A 16,519-nucleotide genomic window follows, 5' to 3' on the forward strand; every position below is an offset into this window, starting at 1 on the left:
TATGATGATTCCTGAAAAGCTTCTTTTGATCATCATTCATTTCTTGCCTTGACAGCTTCACGCCTCTGGCATTTACTGGATGTTTGTAACCATCCATCAGAAGATCCCATAGATCACCATCTAGACCCAGAAAGTAACTTTCCAGTTTATCTTTCCAGTATTCAAAGTTTTCACCATCAAATACCGGCGGTCTAGTATAACCATTGTTACCGTTGTATTGCTCAGCAGAGCCAGATGTAGATGTAGTCTTTTCACTTTCATCAACCATCTTTTAAATGAAGCGTTTTTCTCTTCCTGAATCTTTTCTAAACACGGTTAAGTGCTTGCACCTTAGAACCGGCGCTCTGATGCCAATTGAAGGATAGAAAAACACTTAGAAAGGGGGGGATTGAATAAGTGTAACTTTAAAAACTTGGGCGATAAAAATAAATTGCACAATTATTTTTATCCTGGTTCGCTGTTAACGAAGCTACTCCAGTCCACCCCCGCAGAGATGATTTACCTCAACTGAGGATTTAATCCACTAATCGCACGGATTACAATGGTTTTCCACTTAGCCGCAACTAAGTCTTCCAGAGTCTTCTGATCACAACCTGATCACTCCAGGAACAACTGCTTAGTTCACTCCTAAGACTTTTTCTAGAGTCTACTGATCAACACGATCACTCTAGGCTTAGTTCACTCCTAAGACTTTCTGCTCAGCCAACTGCCAAGACTTCCTGCTCAGCCAACTGCTAAGACTTCCTGCTCAGCCAACTGCCAAGACTTCCTGCTCAGCCAACTGCTAAGACTTCCTAGAGTATACTGATCAACCGATCACTCTAGTTCCTTACAACTTAATGTAATCAATTCAAGAGTTTACAAATGCTTCTTAAAAGCGATAATCACAACTGTGATATTTCTCTTACAATTTAAGCTTAATCTCACTAAGATATTACAACAGCAATGTAGTGAGCTTTGATGAAGATGAAGATTCTGAGCTTTTGATTGAACAGCGTTTCAGCAAGTTAATTTGAATTGTCTTTGTTCAGGATCGTTAACCTTGCTTCTCATCAGAACTTCATATTTATAGGCGTTGAGAAGATGACCGTTGAATGCATTTAATGCTTTGCGTGTTCCGTACAGCTTTGCATTTAATGTTATACGCTTTTGTCAACTACCTCGAGCCTTGTTCACGCTGTGTCTACTGACGTAGCCTTTAGTAGCTTTAACGTTCCTTTTGTCAGTCAGCGTAGTCTGCCACGTGTACTTCCTTCTGATCTGATGTTTGTGAATACGACGTTTGAATATCATCAGAGTCAAACAGCTTGGTGCACAGCATCTTCTGATCTTCTGACCTTGAAGTGCTTCTGAGCGTGATACCATCTTCTGATCTTCAGTGCTTCTGATCTCATGTTCTTCTGATGCTTCCATAGACCCATGTTCTGATTCTGCTTCGACCATCTTCTGATGTCTTGCCAGACCATGTTCTGATGTTGCACGCTGAACCATTTGAGACACATCTTCTGAGCGCTGAATTATGCGTACTCTTTATATATTTCCTGAAAGGGAAATTGCATTGGATTAGAGTACCATATTATCTTAAGCAAAATTCATATTATTGTTATCATCAAAACTAAGATAATTGATAAGAACAAATCTTGTTCTAACAGGGGTGAATTGAGAGGCACCAGACCAAAGAGACATTCCCTTTGAGGACTGCGAAGGCTTTTCAGTCTGCTCATTTGCAGGTAACCTGAAACATTGTACCAAAATGAATGTAAATGATGATAATTTTTAAAGGAGCTTATTATAATGTAAGAATATAACAATTTGTGTATACTTTGATAAATACTCAGTTATCTCTGGAATGTCTTCGTTAATAAGCAATTTAGATCCACTTCATCCATTTGAGACTGAAATAGATAAAAATTACAGTATCAATTTAACTACAGACAGCTATAACATCTTAATAATAGGAGTTTATAGATACAAACCTTGTGATTCCTTTATCATTGCATGAGTTAGTACAATCACAATAGCACCACTGTTTTTTTCATTATGGTAGAAATCCAAAAATTTTGTTCCGTAGCCCTCCCATAATGTACAGTTAACGATGACACCTCTGCAGAAACAAATATAAAAAGATCAATATGATAATAACGATGGCACACACTTATAATATTTGAATTCAGATTATTTACTTTAAGTCTTTAAGACTCAATGAAACAAATGACTTTTTTCCAGAATTGTTATATTGAAAATTGTTGATTTCCTGAACCACACCAATGATATCTACAAAACAGAGTGAAAGAGTAAGTTAAAATCAACTTCTGTAATAATAAAATAAATTGTAGTAGGAAGAAAATAAATGACCTAATATATTTACCTTCAAGTCGGTTCATCTCACAATTGCCTCCAAGAATATCACTAAAGTCCTTGAAAAAAATCTTTTTGGAGGAAGGTTCTGAATATCAACTTCCTTCACAGTCGTACCACCAATAAACACAAACTTCTTGTCGTGATCACAAAGCTTCCACTGAAAATCGTTATCATAAACAGTTCCATTGTTGATTATGCAAGACATGTTTTCGTGTATTCGTTCTTTCCATTTCGGTGTATGGTCAGAACGAATCAAAACTTGTATCCTATCACCCTGTTGATGACAAACAACAACAATATCATAACTGAAAAATATAATAAGCTACGAAACGATTTGAGAGAATACGATGCATTACCGATGCGTCCATTATAACCATCTCCAGATGCTCCTTACCCTTGCTGTTGATAACACTCCAAAAATCAAGAACTCGGACGACCAATCTCCATGTTTCCTTTGAATCGTTTACATCCTTAATGGGGGTGAATTTTCGGCTCATATTTTGTTTATAAACAAAATGGAAGACAGAAAAATATCAGTAAGGTGGAATGGAGATGAAGAAAGGAAATGGGGGAAGGAGAAACGAAACCCTACCGCGCAACTGTAGTTTGAAAAACGGGAATGGGGAGATGGAACAGTTTACACATGCTAGTTGGAAGAGTTTGTACGCAAATATATAGATATTAGGAGAAATAATGAAAAGGTAGTGTTTATTTATTATGAATGTTCCAATGCAATAACAGCATAGAACGTAGTGCAGGTTTTTTAATATTCCAATAAAGTAGTTTTGAATTAAATTGGCTGTTGGAATGTAATGATGATTAGATGTGTAATTACTTTCAGGGGTATGTAAAACCCTGTTTAATTGATTGTGATTAGGGTAATTAAGGAAAATTGGTGGTAATTGATTTTTATATATTAAAGTAGATTGCTGATGTTATCACAAAAGCCCTTCACCTGGGCCCTTTTTCCATGCTTGCCAACAAAAATGGACTGCATGATATGCATTCCAGTTTGCAAGGGTGTTAAACACAATTAACGTATATATTTAAGTGTATTTAAGTTAGAGTTTTATTTTGTAAGCCCTTCACGGCCCTTTTTCCATGCTTGCCAACAAACATGGACTGCATGATATGCATTCCAGTTTGCAAGGGTGTTAAACACAATTAACGTATATATTTAAGTTAGAGTTTTATTTTGTATTCCTCTTCATTATTCAATGAATTCCAGATTTTTGTGTCCAAGGAACACCTGTTAACAAGAATATAATCTAATAAGAATCAACCATATTGAAGTGTTTAATTACTGCATTGGATTGAAGATTTGTAATGAATCTTTAAACTCAATATTTGAGGCTGGTACATAATGAGAAAAGAATCACTTTATTAATGTGAAATCTTAATGTTTATAACTAATGATTACATCAATTGCTATATTATTCTCTAGAAATAAATAAATAAAATTCCTCTGAAATCTCTTGCTCCTGAAACTGTTGCCACCACAAGTAAGCAGGAAATTCCTCTAAAATCTCTTGCTTCTGAAATTGTTGCTACCACCAGTAAGCATGATCATTGAAGACAATTTCGAAAAAAGCGGATCCCCTGTTTGATGAAATTTATTAGTGGCAAACAAACAGTGATAACTATCAACTCAAGCACAATAACCTTAGGTGGATTAAGAACCAAGTAATGAAAGATTACCTGCAATGCAAAGGTAATATCTCCTTCATCTACTTTGGGTGTCACTCTTCTCAATTTATCATCTCGGGATTGTCCTAGTTTTATAAGGCCCTGTAGTAATAATTTATGAAATATCATTAACTGATCATCTACTGGCAAAAACTATATCAAGAAATTCATAATCAAATCAATTTAAATACCTGGTCATTTAACACTCTGCACATGTTTGAAAATTCCATAATTCCAGCTGGGGGAATTAGTGATGATTTGCATATCGCCGCATAAGATTTATATAACTGTATCATTATTACAGTTTTAGTAAACCAATATAACAGTTAAAATGAGTCCATCTATGAACAGTCTCAGAGCTGATAAAGCATACCTCGCCAAGGATTGAGTCTTTCTTGGCTCCTCGGAAATGTTTCATGGTAGAGCAGAGTATAATCTGCAAACAAATTCATCTTAAAGAAAGTAAGTTACATAAAATAGATAGCTGCATGTATTTTTCAACAATCTATATTCGACTTGTTCCATGTTTGTTTAGCAGGGATGCAATTACTTTACCTGTTGATGATGTGGCAGAGATTGTATTGTATCCACCACCGGTGATCTATATGTTTTGGACAAGGCAAGAGCCATATGATCAATCCTTACCTGCAATGAATTAAAAATATTAGGCCTATTATTAGCTACAAAAAGGGAGATAATAGCCATGTAAATTAGAAACATAGAAACATGACAAATGCAAATTTGTACTCATTGATCACTGAGTTTTATCCTTGAACTGTTGTCAATTTGGAATTAGTGCAAATCAATGCAGGGGAATGTGGCCAATCATAGCAAAACTAGAAACAAATCAACAAGAACTTACCATATCAAGTTCTTGTTTTTTCACAACATCCAGAGCTGTAGGAAGATTTTGTTCCGAGGATGATTTCTCTTCCAAGGCATTCAAATTGGAAGCAGAATCTCTAATTTCTGCTTCTAACATCTCAATTGCACTCCTGAAAAAACAATCAAAAACATTCATTTCCTGAGGATGCAAAGTTTAAGCACTCAGCTTATATGCAATAGAGAGGATTTCAAATATAGGGGCAATGATTTATTCAATAAACAGTAAATAATGACACAAAAGACAGACCTGCATATGGAAAGAGCATTCCGCATATCTCCAGAAGCTGCGGCAACTTTCTGCAATGTCGAGTGCTAATTAGACTCTAAGAATATTATTTAATGATGAGATAGAATATCCCTTTCTTGTGCTCCTTATAGTAACATTAGATTATTAATCAAAATAAATTATGACTTTGAAGTAATTTGAACAGTGGTTAATGTACTTACTCTAGCACATAGTTCTAATGCTTGTGGTTGGAAGACAGTGTAAGGAAGTTCCTGATTGCAATACAAAAAACTATTAATAAAATATTCTTGTAGTAATATTGCAAGGAGAAAATGGCACAATTGTAAACTTACATTTAGTCTTTCTTTAAGAATTCTAAGGATCTGATCTTTTGTGTATGCTCGAAAAGTTACAACAGTAGGCTTGCCTGAAACAGAAAAATAGAATAATTAAAAAGAGATCAATATACAATTACAAATGAAGAGGGCAGCTTAAATCTTGGGGTCATTTGATACATGATACTAAACTATTTGAAAAAGAAGTTAAAATCCTTCATATGACAGACTTGATTTACTTTACTCACAATTTAATGCAGTAAGCCTTGGAAGAAATCGATCTGCTAGGTCAATTGCATTAGCTACACCTGTAAAAACAAGCACAATTATTCATGATCATTAACAGATCAAACTGTTTCACAATCAAAGGATATGAACAAGATTAAAAATACTTTTTGTTTCACAAATTTACCTATCAGTATACATCTGGAAAACGGGAAAGTGGTAAGCATGAAAAGATCATGGAGAACAGCTCTGTCTTTGGTTATTAGATAATCTAATTCATCTGCCACTATCAATCTGTTACAACGGTGGCTTATTGTTAGCATCCAAATTACAGAAACAACTAACATGGGTTTATTAAAGAAATATTATATTGTTTAAATCAAAGCCGCAGCAAGAATATGTTTCTTACATCATGTTCTTTGTACGCGATTCATGAGAATACATTTTCTGAAGTTGCTGCAAGGCTGTGCCTGAACCCTTCTTCCCCAGAGTTTTGTGCAATCCAAGTATCTACCATATCATTAAATTGGTCAGTCAACAAAGTAATGCAAGCAACATTCAATAAAATGTGCTCAAACATTCCAATTTCTCACCTTGGCAAAAATATCAGATGTGTTTGATAATGATGTACAATTTACAGATAAAACATCCGGCATCGGCAATCCTGCCTGAAAACAAAATTGCATTAACAGAAGAAACAGAAATACAATAAGCATTTCAATTTAAAAGATCTACTAGGAGAGTAGGAGTGTATTTCTTCTTCCAATTACACCAAGTGGTATACTATCACCTACCGGTGTTGGTAGTGTAATTATACAAAACCATCATAATACAATCAAACAAAAAATAATTAAACTAAAAAATAACCATCAACATCTACATCATGAATCCATAAACATTAGAGATTAATCTAATTATACAATTACCAAAGAGGGGCAATAAATCAAAATTGTGCATTGTTATTGAATCAATATCAATTAATTCTATCACATTATACCACTTGTTAATTGTATCTATATCCTTTAATTCTATCACAAATAATAACATTCGCTAATTGTACCAACAATCAATGCCCACAAATTTTCATCAAAATTCCAAACATGCAATTAATTTCAATTCACCCAAAATCAATAACTAGTGAAATAGATATACCTCTGTAGCCCAATTGAGTAAATTCACTTTAACTTTCTCCATAGATAACGATTTCCCTGTTCCAGGACAACCACATATGTATAGACTCCCAGCCTTTTCATGCTCAACAGATCCTTTGCAAAACCCTAGCACCACATCTTGCTCCTCCTCACGGCACACTATGGTGGACGGTGCAGTAGACAAGTGCAACACCTCCTTCACAATCCTCAATTGCTCTCCATCTATCAATCCACACCACACATATACAACAAAGGATGAACTAATTAATTAACTAATTGATTAACTAATTAATTAACTAATTAATTGACTGATTAATTGCTAAATTGATTAATTATAATCTTACCTTTGGGATTCCATTTGGATTTCACAGCAACTGTTTCATGAGATTCGATTAGATTCTCATCGGTGATGAGTTTGCGAACTACAGATGTAGCAGAATTGGGAGATGCAGCGATGGAATGACGGGGAGATTTCCGACAGGGCGGAGAAGCGGCGGCCGGAGTAGGTGAAGCAGGAGATCTGAATCTGCGTTTGGAGGAAACTGAAGGCATTGTTGAATTCAGAAACTAAGAAGGAAATGGAAATGGAAATGAGAATCAGATTCAGATTTTGAGATTGAAGATAGAAAATGGAGATTGGTAAGAATGTTGAGGGTTTTGTAGTTTGTGTTGAGCGGGAATACATTGGCGCGGTGTTTTCGTTTTCCCGCCCCATGCTTTTCATTTCGTTCGGAAAATGTTTTGGGTTGCATCGTTTGCTGACAAATAAATTATGGAAATAAATCATTTTTTTTCTAAATATTTGGGTTGCGTCGTTTTATTTATTATTTAAGGAAAAATATAAAAAAAATTATCTCGTTTTATAGATACATGATGAATTTGGTGTTTTTTTGAAACTTGTTGAGAAAAAATTTATAAAGAAATAACTTCAATTTTTTATTCAAATAATTTAAAGAATTGTGATTATTACATTGCATCGAGATAAATAAAACATAATTTAAACTCTTACTATAAGTATCTTTAGGAAAAAAAACTCCTACTATACAGTAGAAACTCTTTAAATTAATAAAGTGAGGACTAGAGATATTTATTAATTTAGAGAGTTATTAATTTATCGATAAATTAATAATTATTAATTTAAAGAGTTTTTAAGTAATTATATTGTACATACCAAACAAAAACGCAAATTTGTCTATGCCTATTAGATTTACGTTGCAGCGAACCTTGAGACTCGACGTAAATTAGTAACTACTGTGTTCATATGTATTGGAAATCAATAATGACTTTGGAAGTTCGATAAATATAAATAAAAGGAACAAATGTGTTCAATGTATTCTTAAAGGAAGACAAACAACTATTGAATCATATTTCAATAGCGTGTAATATTTTTTTCCAGTTTCAATGAATTATTAATTTATGATTTTCTTGGGACCGAAAATTATAAAGGGATCTCTCGAAAAATTATTATATTATTGTTTTATCGAGTTTTTTAATTTGTTACATTGGCCCAAGTCGGGACCGGACAAATTTATTATCTTAGAGAGTTTATTAATTTACCGAGTATTAATATAAAGAGTTTCTACTGTAATTTGAAATTAATTTTAGTGGGCGGTAAAAATAAATAAATAATTTAAAAAATTTAATAATCATTATGTTGTGATTTTTAAGATAATAATCTTGCTGGTGAATTTTTTAAAGTATTGAATTGATTAAGAAGGAAAGAGGTTTGGAGTAATAAAATGTAATTGTTTTGAAAATAGAATAGGATGTATATTTTTTGGAATCCTATTTTCTTAATTATTATTTCTAAATATATTATTTTTATTTAAGTGTTTAACTAAAATTTAAACTTTCCATAAATAATTACAATTTTATTTAATTTGAAATAAATAGAAAATAACTTTTTTAATCTTTGAAACAAATGAGCCGTTAAAGAAAAAAATAATGAGAAAAAAACAACTTAAATAATAGAAAATACAAAATTTTATCATAAATTTAATTAATTTAACTACACTCATTCGCCTAATTGGTACATTTATTTTAAAATTATTAAATTTTATGATCTTTTATATTTTTAAAATAAAGTTAATAACATAATATACAAAACTTGATGAATACTAAATAAAATTGTAAGAAAAAGTTATTAAAAATAATTTTAATTTTATTAATTATTTTTTTTTTTTGTAATTTAATTATTAATATACAAATAATTAACTTATTTGAGTAGTTTCTATCAATATATCATATTTTATATAATTTACAACATGACACTTTATTATTTTTTTGATTAAAAAATTATGGAATATAAAATTTCAATGATTTTAAATTAGAGATTCAATTCAATGGACAAGTGACAATAAGATAATCAAAATTGTAATTGTTTCCATTATAATAATTACACCATTTTTATATAAGTATTTATCTTTTTATTTTTTTTTAAATAAAGTTCAAAGACATATATATATAGATAAAGTGAAAATTGTTTTTTTATCAAAAAAATAATAATTTTTTTAGTAACCAATTTATTGTTATTGACTAGCAAAATTAAAAAGTCGTTAATGGTGGTAAAAGCTTTTTTTTAATTCTAACATTGTTCTTGAACTATTAAGGCATATTGGTGGAACTGTCATCATAACATTATGTATTTGGATTTTATGATACCACGCATCTTTAGAGAAGTCGACATGTGTGCGGACAAGTTTGCCAGCATTGGATTGTCCTTTATGAGTGGAGTTACGGTGTGCTTCTCAAATAAATTGTAGCTTCAAAAGTCACAAGTAATTAGAAGCTGATAGAGCTTCTTCTCCAAGATCAGAAATCAGTGAGCGAGCTTTCACGTCAAGTTTAGAAGTCAAGATTGGTTAATCAGAAAAGTTGTTGCTTCTAACTCTGAAGACAAATTCAAAGATTCTGAATACATCAAAGGTCAAGCCGTGAATACAAGATCAGACTCAAGGATGTACTGAAGATCATAATTGAGCTAATCAAGCTAAAGGTCAGATACCAAGATCAAAGAATCATAAGTGCTTTCAACAATGAAAGAACTTGTTTTCAGATTGGTTGTTGTCTATATATATATATATGGAAAACAATGTTCCAATTCTTAAAGGATTGTGAAATAAAATCTGGACAAGTTATAGTATCACAAGACCACTCCAGATCAGAAGTCAAGTATCGTTTATAGACTCTAACGAATAAGACTCTTACTCTTACAAGGTAATGATTATATACTTCATAGCAAAGTAGTTTCTAGACTACACATCAGAATCATTATCAGAAAGATGAAGACAGGTTGGTCTCTTCCAAACTTACTACTTCAGAACCAGAAGTACATTATTTGAAGATAAGATCAAAAGAACTTAGACAAGAAGAAAATAGTACAACAGTATATTACAAATTCCACTATAATCAAATGGGAGTATTATATTAGAAGAGTTGTCTCCCACCAACTCACAACGTATCAAGCTAAAAGACAAAGGAAAGTACTGTCTATAATAATGCTTGATTATATCCGTTGGGAACTAGCCGTTGGAAGTCAAAAGGACCTTCTTATTTTTTAACATCTCTTTTGAGAGCTATAAAAGAAGACCAAATCATCCAACAAAGGTTGACGACATCAGTGAATACCTATGTTGTTCACATCATAGTTATTGATTAAAATGCAGTTGATGTAGCTCTTGATGCCTTTGGTATCACTACTAATGTCAGTGGTACTAACATTACAGATGATCTTTATATTGCCATGACGATTGTTGTCGTTGCCGTTGTTAATTGTTGTTTGGCTTGAATGGAACTTAACCAACACAGATTAACAAGAACAAACATGTGAACAAAGAAGGTAATGCTTAGAAACTGGTGGTAAGAAGTATATGTCAAAAGAGAAGCTGAAGCTCGTGCCAATTTAAAATGTTGTTGGGCCAATTAGTTGATGCTAATGCATAAATTGATATGCAGAAGCCGATCAAAACAAAGAAGATGAAGAAGAATACCACTACAAGATGCTACTCGACATACAATTACATACATCTTTGTAGAACAATGTAATGAACACAAGAGCTGTTGCTCAGATTGTGTTTTAGTTATAGGATTCTTCATGTAAATTGTTTTAACATAAGAGTTATTGCTCAGAATTATGTTAAACAATATGTGCTTAATTAATTGTGTAACTTGCTTAAGAGAAGCAATCATGTAAACACAAGTACTATCAACTGTATGTTAATGGTACCTTGAGAGATTGAGTGAAGATCAGAAGCTCAAGAAGACAATGGCAGTGAGTCATTGTGGAAATCGCCTTAGAAGACCGAGTGAAGGTCAGGACTCTAATGGGGTAAATGAATGTTATATCCTTTGAGATCACGAAACGGTTCATTTCTTATTAGTTATTCACTTGCGGTTGCTTGTGCAGGGTTAGTCACTTGCGAGTAGCTTGTGCAGAGTTGTTAGCCACTTGCGGGTAGCTTGTGCACTGTAGTTAGTCACTTGCGGTTGCTTGTGCATTGTTAGTCACCGGCGGTTGCCCGTGCAATTATAATCAGTTTGGTTATAGTGGATTAAGACCTTGAGTTCAAGGCGAAATCACCTTTGAAGGGTGGACTGGACTAAATTGAGAATTTCTTAAGTGAACCAAGATATATCATGTGTCTTTGCTTCTGTCTATTATATTCTGATCATCATTTAGTCAGAAGCTATAATAAGGCTTAAAGTTCTAAGAAAGCTCAATGCTTCTGAGAAATGCCAAGCTTTTGTTAAACAAAAGCTTCTTAAGCTTTCGCGTAAGAACTTTAAGAATAGAAAAGTTATTCAAAATCCAATTCAAATCCCCCCTTTCTTGTGTTTTTCTCCACCTTCACCATCATCAACAAGGGGGAGTATGTGAATACATTTGTCTTTTAGATGTTTTGCATGATGTTGTAATACGGTGAATGACTTTATCGAAATGTCGCGGTAAGCAAGAGTCGCCACCGACTTTTATTTTATCCAAATTAATGAAAGGCTAAAAGAACAGAAAAAACCTTTTAAAAGAAAAGACTGAGTTCGGGGGGTAATTTATACAAAAGGAAGGTGTAAGGCACCCTTTGCATCCATGGTTTTCCATGGGCTCTTAATTGCTTTGCTCTTTTTGAAACCAAAAGTTTAGAAATGTAGAAGAAGAAAATAAGGACTTTAGCTCGTAAATGAGCGTAGCCCTACTGGAGTTTTTGAGAAAAGTGTAGAAAAAGGAATTTAAACCAGAGCACGCAATTAAGGGCAAATTACCTTGATATTTGTAAAAAGATTCTTTTAGCCTTTCAGGGCTATCCATACCATAGGAGGGTAGGAAGTCCTTATATTTGGAGGTTGAAGGGTCGTCGCAATTATCGTTTGCCATAAGACTATCCTTACCATATAGGGGCAGGTAGTCTAAGGGAAGGATCAGAATAGCCATCATTATTAGGCAACCAGAGGACACCTTAGCATTTCGTAGGCAACTTCGAGGGACGAGATCATAGCGAATCGAAGGCAGCATCATTGGGACTTATGATCTGAATGAACTGAGGGCAACATTGCCGAGGCGTCCTCGTATTCGAGGGACTTGACTATTCTGCACTGAAAAACAAAAGGCAACAAGGCAACAGGCAACAGGCAACAGGCAACAAGAGAGGTTACCATAAAAGGTGTGTGGGTGCACAATCACGTGATTCGATTCAAGTAATTATCTTATAATTAGTTATTCTAAGTTCAATTCGAGTTTCCACGCCCTAAAATTACTAACCACGCAGTAATAATATAATGCATAACAGTTTTAAGTGCCTTCAAGGCCACACGATACAACCAGGAAGCAGTTACATAATAAGCCATGGGGAAGGGGAGAAAAACAATAAAACAGATCCCAACAGAGCAATAATTTTGACATAAGTAATAATTAAAAGAAGAAATTAAAAACAGAATGAGTTTTAGGGTTACCGAACATTCGAGCTTTGACCGGTTGGTTAACTCTGAAAATTAACAAAGGCAAGGAAAAAAAGAGGTAAGTGTAGGAAGAGTTCATTGACAGTCGAGGGCAAATCCTAATTTTATTTATAAGACAAAAATAAATATTTAAATCATTAAAGAAATCAGGACTTAGCTTCTTGATTGGCGTGGCGCGTAGTCGGAAGAACCCTGATGGTAACCCTGAAACATTGCACAAAGAAAAAGAAATTTTTCAGTGTATGCCTGATCGAATGATGAACCTCGTAAGCCTTGATTAGGGCACAAGTTAACTATGGTTAATAGAATAAATAAAAATCAAATTAACTAATTATTGGTTGAAAATCAAATGGAATTTTAAATATGTAAGTAAATATTAATAGAATTAATTAAAAAAAATCGAGTTTTCGATAAAAAATAATTAAGTATAAAATTGTTATATAAAACTATTTTATCAAATAGATAAAAATAAATAAAGAAAAAAGAATTATAATAAAAGAAAAAAGACAAAGAAATAAACAAAGATGTTTAAAGATAAAAGAAATAATAAAAATAAAAAAATGACTTAGTTTTGGTTCAGTGTGGTTAGGCTGTGATGGTCCATGATGCCTCTCCAAATCCTGGATCGTTGGATTGGGCTCTGATGCGATCTGATGGTCGAGATTAGAGACTGCATGATGATGGCATACGCATGGCACGCACCGGATCAACGTTCTATTTATTTGAAAAATAAAATAGTGGAGCCTGGGGATCGAACCGGCACACCCAGGATCATATAAGGCGCTTCTTGCCAACCTTCCACGCTGTCTTTAGTGATAACTTACTGGGGATGTATTATAATAAAAAAACAAAACAAGAGAAAAACAACCAAACGCGCGCCATTATTTTTTTGAACCGAGCCAATGACTAGTTGCCACATAATCATCTTCTTCATGGAAGAACTAAACCATAGTTTATACAACGCATATTACCAGTGCGCTATAAAAACTCAGGGCTATTACACTTGCTAACAGTCAACAACTCATATACGTATAAAAAATAACAAAGAAGATCATATTCATGCTCGTCTTGATTTCACGAATACACCTGTACCAGTATCGAACCTTAATTTGCGCTAAATTGAAAATCCCCAATCTGAAGCTTGTAAAACCTAACATGGTGGATCCACATATATGCACATAATAATCAAATTAAAACTCCAGAATCAATTAAGACATCATAACAAACACAAAGATGCGCTCAAATTATGCAAATGATGCGTGAAAGATTGAAATCGAGGTTAAAAAAGAAAACGCAAACCGTAGGTCTTTGTGGATGTGTTCTTGATGCGTGGAGGCTTGGTAACGATTTGGAATCCTTCAGCGAAACCCCTGGAATGTGTTTGAATCTTCGAAACTCTTTGAATCCACCTCAAACTCCAAAATCGAATTTGAAATTTCTTGAACTTTTATGAACTTGGTTAGGGCTCTAATGGCTGCAAAAATCCGTGCTCAGGGTTTGGAATGAATAAGTATTTATAATGGAATGAATTAGGGTTATAAAACTAGAGAAAATCTTAGTGAATCTTTGATTTGCCATGGAAAAAATTTGATTGGAAATTTGTTTGTAAAAGCTTCTAAAATTAGCCACATCTCAATATCTTCCAATCAATCTTGTAGAGCACGAAATTATATTGGTAATGTGCCTTAAATGATGATTGGATTGGATCCAAATCATATATTTTACCAAATATTTAACTTTCTTTTGATTTACTTGATTTTTAATTCTTTTTTAATTGAATAAAAATCATAATAAACAAAATAAATTAAATAATTTCGTGGAGAATGGGTTTTAGACTCTTGGATACTTGTAGAACAAGATTGGGCCAAAAAATATTGGGTCCCTTTTCAAGAAAACTCAATTTGAAGCCCTTTATTTCACATTTTTTTTTCTCAAAATTGTCCAACTTTGACAAGGCATGTCTCCCTCAATTTTTAAGATATGGGAGAGTTCTAGGACTTTTTGGAAACCTCAAGATGTCCTCTACAAGCCACTTTGGAAGCTTTTTTTCATTTGAAGAATTTATCTTGATGATATTGGCTTTGACAAAAAACTGCTTTTGGTCGACTTCCAAAAAGGACCTATAATGTTTTGATCCATATCTCTCAAATGAAGCATTTTTGGACTTGGCTTTTGAGAGACAAATTTGTAGAGAATCCAATTTCCTTCAAAATGGGTTTTGGATGGAAAATTTCTGATGTTCCATGTAGGAGTTATGGCTGGTCAAAGTTCAGTTGACTTTCTCCTATGAAAATCCTAATTTAGAAACTTTTGGATTTGTTGATTTCTGATCTTTTCTTGATGAACCATGATCAACACTTGATCAAATGGTGAATGATACTTAAAAATAATGTTGTTGACAAAAATCAGGAGTTTTGACTGTATCTTGACCACAGTTGACTTTTAGGTTAAACTAATCGACTGTTGACTTTCTGAGCAATTGAGTGATCAATCCTTGGAATTAAGACCTGAATTTTGTCATGGAGATAGTTTGAAACATCATAAGCCATATGATATGCATTGGAGCCTTTGATTCATTCATTTTATTCAGAGAAATCAAAACCCTAAATCTTTGAACCATTGTTTAGGAGGGGTGTCTTTGAGTCTTGAACCTTGATATGAGTTTGATCAAGAGAAATAGGATGGGCAAATTTTGGGGTATGATAGATTTCAAAACTATTATTGATTTAGCTTTTCTGTAAATTTAACTATGTATTTGAGTATATATGTGTACCCTTGCATTAGAAGCTATTAGGAACTTAGAAAGCATCTAGAACAAGTTTGGATTGGTTGTCGTTTGGTAAAATGCATGAAAAAACATTTTTTACACAAAATCACTTGCATGTGTCGACACATAAGTGTTTCGTGTCAGCACATGTACTGCTTTAAATCATGTAGTTTTGTGTTTTTATGTGTCAGCTCATCCTTTCTTTTGTGTCGAGATATGCTGCATAAATCACTCTATGTATCGACACATACGTGTTTCATGTTGACTCATGTGAAATCATCTTAAAGCACAAACTTTCTATTTCTTGGTGTCTACTCATAACAAGCTACAGGTCGACACACGCACCAATATTTACTATCATGTGTTGACACACAACTTGCTTCTGTCGACACATACTGAAGCAGATTATACAAATCAATGTTTCTATTGAGTTTCTAAGTCTTTCTTTTTCCTCTAAGTCTCACACCTATATGTGGTTGTCGTTTTTTTACCTCCCCGTTTCACTTGGGAGGACGGCACGCTAGACCCTTCACGCGAAATTTGGAAGGAGAATGCGCCCGTGGTGGGAGGAATTTTATTTCAGTTCTTCCTACGATATCACAAGAACTTTCTTATTTGTCCTACGAGTAGGAAAGGGGAAAAAAGATCTCAACTAAACCCTAGGAGTTTGCTAAGTGTGGGGATTTCACCTAGACTAGAAATTCTGGAGTCCAGGGGGTCGGTTATACATAGGGAAGTGTTTAAACACCCTACATATCTGTAGTACTCTACAGGAACCTTCTCTGTGTCTAAATGTGTTTGTGCTGCTAATGATTATTGGGAAAGTTTCTCCTTTGTGTTAGGAGAAGGAATTGAATTGAATAAAAGAAAGACAGACAGACAGACAGACTATTTTTTGGTATTTTATTAGCTCGCTGAGATTCCTTGTGAAACT

At 33.6% G+C, this 16,519-nt stretch overlaps 2 protein-coding genes across 2 annotated transcripts; both read right to left on the minus strand.

Moving 5' to 3' along the window:
* Positions 1–1,881: 1,881 nt before the first annotated feature.
* LOC131633171 (uncharacterized) lies at positions 1,882–2,858 on the minus strand. The gene is made up of 5 exons (XM_058903888.1): positions 2,718–2,858; positions 2,390–2,635; positions 2,184–2,254; positions 1,977–2,104; positions 1,882–1,895 (listed from the first exon to the last, which is right to left on the minus strand). Exons 1-5 carry the CDS (start codon positions 2,856–2,858, stop codon positions 1,882–1,884), a joined length of 600 nt encoding a protein of 199 aa, XP_058759871.1.
* Positions 2,859–3,648: 790 nt separating this feature from the next.
* On the minus strand, positions 3,649–7,538 carry LOC131633177 (cell division control protein 6 homolog B-like). Its single transcript, XM_058903894.1, has 15 exons — positions 7,214–7,538; positions 6,871–7,091; positions 6,312–6,386; positions 6,128–6,228; positions 5,906–6,012; positions 5,742–5,801; positions 5,512–5,585; positions 5,380–5,430; positions 5,180–5,229; positions 4,910–5,042; positions 4,603–4,692; positions 4,421–4,483; positions 4,239–4,334; positions 4,060–4,149; positions 3,649–3,960 (listed from the first exon to the last, which is right to left on the minus strand). Exons 1-15 carry the CDS (start codon positions 7,419–7,421, stop codon positions 3,928–3,930), a joined length of 1,452 nt encoding a protein of 483 aa, XP_058759877.1. The 5' UTR covers positions 7,422–7,538; the 3' UTR covers positions 3,649–3,927.
* Positions 7,539–16,519: the final 8,981 nt, after the last annotated feature.

Source organism: Vicia villosa, unplaced genomic scaffold (assembly GCF_029867415.1).
Source record: "Vicia villosa cultivar HV-30 ecotype Madison, WI unplaced genomic scaffold, Vvil1.0 ctg.001083F_1_1, whole genome shotgun sequence".
NCBI lineage: Eukaryota > Viridiplantae > Streptophyta > Magnoliopsida > Fabales > Fabaceae > Vicia > Vicia villosa.

Coding starts and splice junctions, on each gene's coding strand:
- LOC131633171 (XM_058903888.1), bottom strand. CDS start 2,858: ATGAGCCGAAAATTCACCCCCATTAAGGATGTAAACGATTCAAAGGAA. Junction 2,255..2,389: donor TGATATTCTTGGAGGCAATT/GTGAGATGAACC, acceptor GGTGTGGTTCAG/GAAATCAACAATTTTCAATA. Junction 2,105..2,183: donor TTGAGTCTTAAAGACTTAAA/GTAAATAATCTG, acceptor TTGTTTCTGCAG/AGGTGTCATCGTTAACTGTA.
- LOC131633177 (XM_058903894.1), bottom strand. CDS start 7,421: ATGCCTTCAGTTTCCTCCAAACGCAGATTCAGATCTCCTGCTTCACCT. Junction 6,387..6,870: donor TACTCAATTGGGCTACAGAG/GTATATCTATTT, acceptor TTTTGTTTTCAG/GCAGGATTGCCGATGCCGGA. Junction 5,802..5,905: donor TTCCAGATGTATACTGATAG/GTAAATTTGTGA, acceptor TTGTTTTTACAG/GTGTAGCTAATGCAATTGAC.